At 39.6% G+C, this 11,754-nt stretch overlaps 1 protein-coding gene across 1 annotated transcript; it reads right to left on the minus strand.

Annotated features, from left to right (window-relative positions):
- IER3IP1 (immediate early response 3 interacting protein 1) lies at positions 1 to 8,837 on the minus strand. Its single transcript, XM_045527939.1, has 3 exons — positions 8,646 to 8,837; positions 2,059 to 2,160; positions 1 to 1,204 (listed from the first exon to the last, which is right to left on the minus strand). Exons 1-3 carry the CDS (start codon positions 8,734 to 8,736, stop codon positions 1,149 to 1,151), a joined length of 249 nt encoding a protein of 82 aa, XP_045383895.1. The 5' UTR covers positions 8,737 to 8,837; the 3' UTR covers positions 1 to 1,148.
- Between the last annotated feature and the right edge of the window lie 2,917 nt (positions 8,838 to 11,754).

Genomic DNA, 11,754 nt, shown 5'->3' on the forward strand with positions numbered 1-11,754 from the left:
TTGACTTGGAAATCCAACTTTATTTACAAATATTCTGTAAACAAAGATGCCATTCAACCCCTTTAAAATATTATAACTGATAATTTCCACAAAATTCATTTACATAGTTTCAACCTTTCTGCATAAAACTGTATTATGGGATGGACAAACAATCTCAAGAGATGGTCTAAGGCATAAAAACAAAGCAAAATAAAAAACAACTTATCCAGCATGAATGTGCTTTGACAGAGAGAATGAAGAATTAAGAATCACACCCTTCAATGTGCTACTCCACCAAGAAATGGAAACGTGATAATTTGGGGGGGAGGTAAATGCTTCACAATAAACCATCTTCTTACGTAGTATAGTTTGTGATTGTATAAGATTGCTCTTCCAGGCTAATATTTATGCTGATTTTTTTTAAAAGCCATCATTGTAAAAAGGGCACAGACTTTTCTAGATTTTTTTTACCAATGACTCAATATTCAGACCAATTCATAAAATAACAAATACATGGAAAGAACTTAAAAACACAATCATCATGTGACTGTGACTTACAAAATCAGAATTTTCCCTGAAATCAGAGAGTATTACTCCTAAATAGTGTTTATAAATTTGAATTCTTCATAGCTGAGATAATATATAGACAAAATATTTAACCAAAGATTTAAAAATAAAATATCCAAATTACCCATTATTTTGTATATAGCAAATTATTATTTTTTAATCCTTTAAATTTTATCCAGGGGGATAATGATTCTCATGTCATAGCTAAGTCACAAGGAACTTCAAAACTTTGGAAAAAAAAATTCATCCCTGAGAAGTGAGAGATAGAAAAGTATCTAAAAAAAAAAAAAAAAAAAAAAAAACAGAAGCAACAGTCCTGCACCCTTTTAACAATCTTTACCAGAGCATAAATTATTATTAACAGTCAGCAATCAAATGTATTCCAGTCCTGGAGAGTTACTACCTCTGATGATCTGATCTTTTTATAATGAAAATACAAGTGCAACATTAAAAAAAAAAATCAGATAAATAGGAACTCTGGTTTTATTGTCTGCTTTACATTTTTGTCAAGTGCAAGGTCAGCCTGCTAAGATATGATTATTCCAAAGTAATAACTTCTGCTGGCATCTCTTCTTCTGAGTCTCCATTTCCTCCACTGATATTCACCCAAATAATAAAAGTAATACAATTGCAACTGAGTTTACTATTATCAATGGCACTGCAAAGGAAAAAAAACCAATTTGTTACTATAAAGAATAATCAGGAAAAAAATTAAGCAATAGTTACTAGCATCCAGGAAGAATGGAATTATCATATCATCATCATAATCATGTTGTACAGTTACAAGAGAGGAACATTAAAAAATACACTAGATCATAAAATCCAAAACTTATTTTAAAGCGGTAACTGGGAATGAGGGTCACACTGGCACAACTAGATCAATGTGAAACATCTGTGGATGGTGCTGGTGCCACTCTGGGAACACAGAAGCACACTGGACCCAGGCAGAAGCAGGCCCACGTGGCTGCCAGTGACACTTGAGATTAGAAATACAGTGCAAAGAAGATTCTGTAGCTTCATCATTAAACTAAGAATGAATTTATTTAATATTGTATCCAAGGTTATGATAAAGAGAGAAGAGGCCATAATTTAATGGTCTTAAATAAAAGGTTTTGAACTCTTCTTTCTTGAATTGCTTGAAAATATTATTCCAATAGATTGGCAGACATGAGTCCTTTATTTTTCTCTTGAAAGCCTTCCATTGCTCCATGTGACTTTATAACTTGGAAGCAGCAGAATTTCCAAAAGGCAATAATATCACTGTGTCTTTCAGCTCTAGCAGGTAACACACAGGTTAAACCACTAAACATTCCATCTGCACCAACTGGCTTAGATAGAAATGAGAGGCAAACTGAGAAAAAAGCCAGTAACTTTCAAGCAGTAAAGTCATGTAAAAGAGAAAAAAAGATTCCCAGTACAAAAAGTGTATGTGATAGTATTCAGACTCAGAAGCTTTGCTACTTAAACTGAACCATAAAATTAACTTAAGAGTGCTCTGCTAGTTTTTCTTACCTCTCATCACGGTTCTTACAGATCGAATAAGGTTCACTAGTTGAGATTTAATTCCTGGCTCCTCTCCGAATCCACCAATTCCCTGGTCTGTTCCCCAGCCAACTGTATAACACAGAGATGATTAGCTGTGTTAAAATTTATCATGCACTCGCCTGATTGTCTCATTAGTCATCTTTTAAAAGATTAGTTTGAGCCCTTGACATAAAATATAAAGTCATATGACTTAATAAGTTAAAACAATATTGAGTTAAATGTGTTTTTGTTTTTTTTCTTTTGATAGCAGCAATGACCTCATTTCACTTCATTTACACTCTGATTTTATAAAAATAAATTACAGTCTAAATTATCCCATGGCATTTAATTTAAGGAAGGTGACCACTGTGACACCATTTTTTCCTCCTTTTTAAAAGTATCAAACAAAAATTTATCAGGTCAGAACTGAAAACCAAAGCATATTATCAAACTATATAATTAGTTTAAAGCTCAGTTCAGAATTCATAAAACCCAAAATAATCACTAGTATAAAAATGCTATAGCTGAGAATCATTGTCCACATGACTTGGGGAAACTTTTAATGTAATCCTGGTTAACAGTGGGAGCTAATCATAATCCCAAAAAACCAAAATCCCTAAAGTCTAAAATCCCAAAAATCACAATCCAGAAAGATCAAAATCCTGGAAAAATAATTTTTAAAATTCTTTAAAAAATATTTATTTACATTTTCAAAGGGGACTTGTTTGAGAAACAGAAACACAACAAAACACTTCATAGGCCACTTTACACAATAAAACAGGCAATAATAAACATATTTTTGCAAGCATAGACACTCAGGTATACTACTGACAGTTTCGTGGTTGTAAGTATTCATAAGTAGGTCGAAAAGGGAAATGTATAAACGTACATCACTATGGTTGGTAATTTTGTGCACCCATGTTTACAACTGTGGTCATCTGAAATACCAGAACAAACAACCTAACTCTTTTGATGAGCTTGATCAAAAACTGCAGTGGGTCACCACAGCATATGCAGTCACTCAAAGAGCTGAGCTCTCGAGAAATTTTCTTTCACAAATTCAGTTGTACAAAAAGGACAGCCCTTCATTTATTGAGGAAATTGCAACGTTTTTACATACATGTACCATGCTTACACATAAATGCAACATTGTGATAATGCACTTTCATGGAATCAAACTTACAAAAAATGCATAAAACAAATTAGAACTCTCTGAAAGTCCCCACAAAATTTATACCTCCAGTATTAGAATTGTGCAAAGATGAAATATATATCTTAGGGAATTGTAAAAACTAATGCCAGAAATTTAAAATAGTGAAAAAAAATCTAAAAGATGAAAAAGAAAACAAAGAACTAAAATTTAATATATGAAAACATGTTATTACAGTGGTAGATTATGGGCAATTACATGGAAATAGTCCATAAAAGCTGGCCAACTTTCATGTTCTTTAAGTATATTTTGAGGTCTTACATCTCAATGCATAGCTGCTTTTTTGCCAGGAGCAGTGGCTCATGCCTGTAATCGTAGCACTTTGGGAGGCAGAGGCAGGAGGATCACTTGAGGCCAAGAATTCAAGACCAGCTTGAGCTATGATGACACCATGTCTCTACAGAAAAAATTAAAAAGTAGCCAGGTAAAGTGGGGCACCCAGGAGTTTGAGGTTGCAGTGAGCTATGGTGACGCTACTGCACTCTAGCCTGGGCAACAGGGTCAGACACTGTCTCAAAAAAAAGAAAAAAGAATAGCTGCTTTTTTCTTTTAGGATATAGCCCTTCCCTGAAAAGACATTCATATTCATTTTCTATGTGGTACTGCTCTTTTTGAAATTATTCGATGATTTTATATATATCAACATGAACATTCCCTATTAAATTTTCCCATCTTCTGTGCCATGCTTCTGTGTTGTTTTGGGTACTCAGAATTTCATTCCACATGAACTCATATACAGACCACAATATTGGTGATCAAACAGAAACACCATTGCATGTCTTCTTATCCTCCCATGTGCATAATTATTTCCAAACCAGTGAGCAGTTTTGCTGGCTTCCTCAGGCAAATGAGGCTTTAATTCATTAAAAGCCCCTGGAATGCCATCAGCTGGAAGGAATGCCGACACAGGCAAATGACATTTTTAAACCGAAGTTATCACCATTGCCATATCTTGTGGCCAGTCCACTCTTCTGAATTTTCTGCACAATGCAAATAAAGAAAAAACAAGGTAATAGTTCCACCTAACGTGATGCAACTTAACACGATGTAACTATCCTACATACAACTGAAAACGCATTGATCTCTTCCAACAGAATTTGATTTTCAGGATTTCAACACTTGGGATTTTAATCTTTTGGGACTGTGATTTTTCAGGATTTTAGATGTTGAGGGATTTAGACTTTAGGGATTTGATCTCTCAGGATTTCAACATTTGGGACTATGATGTTTGGGAGTGTGTCTTTTGGGATTATGATCCAAACCTGTAACAGCTTGATTAGGCCTTCTCAGCAGACGCTAGCGCCAGCAGGACACATCTTTCCCCACTTTTTTGAAGTGAGAAATTTAGTCCTCTACCCTCCCTTATTCTCTGTAAATGAGTCTTTTACCTTCTATGTCATTTCCCTACGCTATTACAAATCATTTCTTTATCTTTATGTGCTAGTTCTTTTTCTATTGCCTTATACATTTTTCTAAAGACTTACATGTCCTCATTTCTGTAATTTGTTCTTCTTTTGTCCTCATTTCAGGTCCACTTTTCACTATCTCATATGATTACAGGGCTTAATTAATTCCTGACATGCTAACCCTTAAACCAAAGATAGAGAACAAGTCTTTATTTTATACATAAAACAACCAATATCAGGAAATAAGATTTCACTTTGTTTAATCAACTTTTATTTGGTTGAAATAAAAGCTAAGTAGTGGTTGCTTGGGTGTTTTTGGTTTTTTTTGGTTTTGTCACTGAGATACGTTGTGGTATAAAACTAATTTAAAATTCAAGTTCACAGCAGAGCTGATGTTTTTTGACTCCTACTCACCCTACTAGGCCTAGCTCAGGTTCTGCTTCCAGCCCTTCCAGTCCACGGGGGTGTTGCTCTTTTTTGAGCTTCCATAGTATTAATACAACCATCATAGTTGTTATTCTCACAGCCTCTGCTGTGAGTCTTGCAAGACTCTTTCAGTAGATGCCTCTGTAACCTCACTCCCTCAGCCTTTTGAGTTTTCTTCTTTAAAGGATCAGATATTTCTACCTCATAATCCTGTGATGATTCTCATGGCCTACTGAATAAAGTCCAAACTCCTTAAATTGACATTCTACCCTTATGTCTTACCCCCTACCCCACCAAGTATTCCTATTCACAGTCAGTTACCCACTAATTGCTGTACATGCGAAAAGCAGTTTCTGATTTAGATCTGACTTCAATGTCAGGGCCTTTCCTAACTCCCGTCCACATGTCAGAATAAATCTTTTTTCCTCTTTGCTCCCCAAACAATCCACTGAATGCAGTGACTTTGTTCTCCTTCTCGGTTAGTTGTTTTGAAGTGTCTCCCCTTAGATTACAAAATCCTGGAGAACAGGGACTGCAATTTAGCCATCTTTCTTCATCTCTTCACTCTTCCCCACTCCCCACCCCACAGCAAGTATCTAGCAAATGTTTCTGGAATTAACTGAATTACAGTAGAATGAATTAATCTAGGATAAGGTAAAATAAGGTAATTTCTAGGATTATAGATGAGACTTACAAAGAACTCTATTTATTCATTTTTAAGACAAATGAATCATAAAATGAGCCAATCATTCAATGGTACTTTTGGGGGTAAGGAGAAGAAATTCTCCAATATTCAACATACACATCTATCCAAGCTACAAACAATTTCAGAAATGTGAAAATGTGAACTAACGTGCACTGTAGAATCAAGGACACAAAATACACCTGCATCATGCCCAGGCAACATCACCCTCTCCTGCTTCTGGATCTACTCTCCTTTTCCCTCTCCCTGGCAAGGAAATATGCTGGCCAGGCAGGTAGGTGGCTCATGCCTCCAAGGTGGGAGGATCACTTGAGGCCAAGAGTTTGAGACTAGTCTGGGCAACATAGTGAGATCTCTACAAAAAAGAAAAATTAGTCAGGCACAGTGGCCCATGCCAGTAGTCCCAGCTACTCGGGAGGCTGAGGTAGGATTGTTTGAGCCCAGGAGTTCCAGACTGCAGTACTCTCCTTTCCTTGAGTAATTTCATCTTCTCACATGGCTTCATTTATCATCTATGCTTGACAAATTCAAATTTCAGTCTCCACCCTGGTTTATGCTTCTGTTCTATGGACTTAAATCCAACTGACTATTTTACATCTGCACTTGTATATCTCACATAAATCTCAAACTTGGAATATCCAAAACTTATTTCATTATCTCTTCACCTCCTTATCTACCACCATCATGCCTAATTTTCCTCTAATATTCTATAACTTGTTAAAGGTACTACCCTTTACTCAGTAGCTTAAGCCAGAGAATCAAGAGATCTTTGACTTTATCCTCTCTCATTCCCAAAGTTCAACAGTAAGTTCTACCTTTTCTACTTTTAAAATATCTTCTGATCTGTATTAGCTTCCTGGGGCTGCAAAACCAAAGCACCACAAACTAGGTGGCTTAACACACAGAAATTTTCCTCATAATTCTGGAGGTCAAAAGTCTGAAATCAAGATGTGAGCAGTGTTGGTTTCTTCTGGGAGCTCTGAGGGATAATCTTGTCCATGCCTCTCTCCTAACATCTGGTAGTTGTTGGAAATCCTTGTTCCTTGGCTCGTAGCTGCATCATTCCAATCTCTCCCTCAGTTGTCAGGTGGTCTTCTTCTGTGTGCATCCATGTGTCTCTGTATCTCTATCTCCTTATAAGGACTCCAGTCACTGGATTTAGGGCCCAACCTAATCTAGTATGACCTAACCTGAAACTGATTACATCTGCAAAGAGTCTGTCTCCAAATAAGGGTCACGTTCATAGGTACCAAGGGTTAGGACTTCAACAAAACTTTTGGAAGGACACAATTCAACCCACATGATCTCTTCTTCTATTCTGTATAATATAATGATGAAGAGATGGACTCTGGAGTCAGACTGTCTAAGTTTGAATCCTAGCTCCACCACTTTCTACCTATGTGATCTTAGAAAAGCTATCTACTCACCTACTGTCTTTGTGCTTCTGGCTCCCCAGTGAAAAGTGGGGACAAAAACTGTAACTATCTCATAGGGTTGCTGTGAGGATTACATCAATTAATACATATAAGGCACTTGATACAGATCCTGCACATAATGCTACATTAAGTATTAGTTATTGTTATTATACCTACCTGTCTTTACTTGCCCTATTTAAAATAGTTCTTTCCACATTCACTCCTCCCTTCCAATCTGTTCTCCAGAAGGATCTTGCAAATAACACAAATCCGGTCATATCACTGCCTTGCTTAAGACCCTGTTTTCACTTGCCTCAGAGTTTTCACACCAGCTCTATATTGTTTAAGGCTCACTGTTTAAGGCTCAAGATTCTTACCCTTCCAACTTCTCCTAACCTTTCACCTTTACCTAGTTAATGTTCACTCACTTATCAGATTTCAAATTAGGCACATTTCTTCCACAAAGCTTTTGCAAATTCACAGATTATATCTCCCTGGACTTTTTTCATAATATTCTGCATGCTTATTATTTGTTCAGTTTTTATTTAAATTAACTTCCACTGGAAGGGTAGGGTAACTGCTGTAACTTCAGTGCCTAATACATGGGCCTGGCAATAATCTGTGCTAAATAAATCTCTTAATCAATGAAATGAATCAATCTTGCTCGTGGGTTTGCGTTTCAGTGATTCACACAGAGATATTTGATATACTGTGACAAATGATTCACGTCATGCAGCATCCTGCCTCAATTTTGCCTCCAATAGCAAAATGTAGCCCGCCTGGGATGGAATGGAGATTGCTGGATTGTCCTGGTAGGCACAACCTGTGTCTTCATTTTTGTACTCCGAGACTCTAGCACAGTCCTTGGCACATTGTGGGCACCCAATAAGCTGTCTGAACAAACTTCTTGGAACATGGGTGGCTGGATGTCCTGATAACTCCAACACTTTCCCTTTCGTATCATCCCCAAAGCCCAGGAACCCCTGTAGCCGGCCCTCCATCACTTCACTCTTCTAACTACCAATGCTCCAAAATGAGCCACGCCCCTTCCCCCCGACTCTTTAACTCAGAGCTCAGATCCTGAGTTTTCGATCGTTAAAAGCAGTCACAAAGAAAACACAATTAAGCTACTGACCTAAGCTAATCGCAGGCACGGGCGTCCCTGGGTCACCCCCGTATTGCCCCACCCCGGCCCCCAGGGCCTTGCACACGGTGGTCGTCTGTGCAATGTTCAACCCGCTGCAGAGTTCGAACCTGGTAGGATGAAAGGCTCGGCTTCCCCTCCAAGGAAGTGCCCCCTCACTCGGAAACGAACCCTCGGCCGTTCGTCTGTCCCGACCCGGGACGTCCCGCACGCGGCCAGGCTCGGGTCCGCGCCCCCGCCACCTCAGCCCGCGCCCCGCAGCCCCACTCACTGTTCTTGAGGAATCGCTCCTCGTGCAGCACGGCGATGGCGTTGACGCAGAGCAGCGCTGCCTGCAGCAGTGAGTACAGGGTAAAGGCCATGGCCGTCGGGAGCCGCCCGGTGCCCAGCTCCCCGATTCTTCTCCCGCCGCCGCCGCCGCCGCCAGGGACGTGGCGCCGCCACGGCGGGCGCTTTGCTACGGCAGCCGGCGGGGCCCAAAGCGCGCTCTCCGAGAAGCTCCGCCCCCACCCGGCTAAGACCCGCCCACCCCCAACCGCGGCTGCTTGGCGCGGTCGCCGCAAGTGGCCGTTGAACACCCGAAATGTGGCTGGTCCGAATTGAGAGCTGCAGCAAGTGTGAAATGCACGCCGGAATTCAAAGACTTAGAACAAAAACAAGGATATAAAATATCCCTATAATTTTTTAATGTTAATCATATGTTGAAATGATCATATTTTGACTATATTGGGGTAAATAAAATATAGTACCACCCTTAGTTTTTCCTATTTTTGCTTTTCTGTTTAAGGTGGCTATGAAGACATCGAACATATGAGGCTCTCTTTATATTTGTGCTGGACAGCGCTATGTTAGATGCTCCCAAGAGCTGCCTGAGATGTTGTTAATAATATTCCCATTTTACAGATGAAGGAGCAGGATGTTAGGGTGGAAAGCTTAGTAGCTGCTCAGGGGGCGGGTCGAGAAAGATTTCTCACGCGGAGATTGGGATAGAAAGAAGAGGTTTATTTACTTTTCCCTGGGGAGAAGGAAAAGGACCAGCACAGAAGTGGAAAGAGGAAGAATGTGCTAGCCCAGAAAACTAGCTACTGAGGCTTTTTAAAGGGGGTTGTAAAAATGGCAGGGTACAGTCAAGAAACTGCTGTATCTGCTCCTTCATTTCTTCTTGGCGGCAGGTAGATAACAACTGCGAGGACGTCAAAGTCCAACAGTTGGCTCTCCTGCCTTTCCTTGGAGAAGGGGTTATTTATTACAGGAGATATGACTCTGTCCTCAAGATATGGTTGAGGCTTGGAGCTTGCACCCTGCTGTTCGCTCAGGAAGTCTTTAGACTGTAAAAAGGCAGATTCTCAAAAAAATAATTTTGAAAGAAAGATTTAACATCTCTTTTCAGTCCATTCAGCTCTTTTCAGATGTTGTGCAAGACAGAACTCCTGCTGGGTACCTGTTAGTGAGAGAATTCATAGGATTGATCTTTAACTGTTCGTGGGGAAATTGTGGGATTAGGCAATTTCCTGTTATTTTTGCAAGGCCGCCCCTTTCGAGGGCTTTGACAATATTTTTTTTTAATTTCAAAGTATTATGGGGGGCACAAATATTTTTGGTTACTGCTTGAGTCATGTTTATAAGTGTGCCCGTCACCCAGATAGTGGTCATTGACAAATACAATTTTTAAAAAGTTAAAATAAAATAACATGTCTTATGCAGTGAGAAACATTCCTTCCTTGACCAAACTCCAGCCAGGATCCTCTGAGCCCTCTTCTTGACCAGGCCTCAACTTTGGCCTGTAAAACTACAGATTTTGTCCACGCTGAAAGACCTAAACACTAAGAAGCTTCTAACAGCTCGCAACTGCATCTCCAGGATGACCTCAGCCCCTCCCTCCCTTATAGTGTTTCCCTGAAGAGCTCCAGGTTGCCAAAAGAATTTACTGTTTGTTGTAGCCAACTCCATAGGATAGGTCCAAACCTCCCCTTCTTAGAGCATTTACTACAAAGGGGTCACAACTGTAAATCCTTCCCCTGTCTCTTTGAGATGTAGATGTACCTTCTACAACACATGAGTGTCTTTCTCAAGGACCTGCAAGCCATTCCTTTGAAATGTAGTAAGAGGAAGGAAAGGGCCTCTATCTTCCAGTCTCTGAGAGAGGACAGCTAACAGACATAGCTGGCCTAATTGCATTTATGCTGACCAGCGATTTGTAAATTTTCACTTCCCTGACTCTACTGAGGGCTCCACTCAGCCCCTTCCCTACTCCTTCACTCTCCCTTTAAAATGCCCAGTCACTTCTGTACAAATGCAAGTTGAATTCAGTTCACACTGGGCTCTCTCTTCCTTATTGCAATAGTGTTTTACTGATTAAAATCTGTCCTTACCACTTTAAGTATCTGGCTTTGTTTACCTTTGAGAACATTAATAAGAGGCTGAGTTAGACCATGTTAAAACTTAACAACCATGTTAAGTTTTAGATATTGTTTAAGAGCAAGTATACGAAGTAATCATTTTCTGAACTTCACAGGGTACCCTAAGATAAAAAAGGGGAAAAGCACCACATTCAGTCCCAGAAAGCACTTTGGAAGGCTGTGGGTTGCAATTGCTGGAAAAGATACCAGCCAAAAAAGACAAAAAGAATAATTAGCTAAACTCCCAAGAAGAAATTAAGCTTAAATAGGCCAACTAGTTAATGCCTATAGGGAAGAAGAGATGTACTGTTTCCCACAGATGTACGTAAACACTATCTCCAAAATCTGGCCTTAAGTGCAAGTCAGGTAGAGAGAGACACATGAAGATAAAATAAAGGGAATAAAAGAAACAACAGGATACCAACAAATCCTGTTCTTCAAGGGTCATAAAACTCTAGACACTGGTGATGGTGAAAGTCTTAGTCCCTTCAAGCTGCTATAACACAATGTCATGGATTGGGTGGCTTATAAACAACAGAAATTTATTTTTTACATTCGTGGAGGCTGAAAGTCTAAGATCAGAGTGCTAGCATGGTCAGATTCTGGTGGGGATCCTCTTCCAGGTTGCAGATTGCTGAGTTCTTCTTGTATCCTCACATGGTAGAGAGAGAGGAAGAACACTCTCTTGACACTCTTGGCACTCATGACCTCATCTAATCCTAATGGGCTCCCAAAGACCCCACCTCCTAATATCATCACATTGTGGGTAGGGTTTCAACATATGAATTTTGGGGAACACAGCATTCAGACATAATAATAAAGAAAAGTTATTCCTGAAAGTGGGGAGTGGCCACTCTAGGATTTCCACATCAGACTGGGTAGGAAGATGGGGCACCTGGGAAAACTTGTTCCGAAGCTTGGGTTGTGCAGTGATTTACTGGAGGAAGAGATCATTTACCGGTGGGATGACTGGAGACTACA

Source organism: Lemur catta, chromosome 16 (genome assembly GCF_020740605.2).
Source record: "Lemur catta isolate mLemCat1 chromosome 16, mLemCat1.pri, whole genome shotgun sequence".
Classification (NCBI taxonomy): Eukaryota; Metazoa; Chordata; class Mammalia; order Primates; family Lemuridae; genus Lemur; species Lemur catta.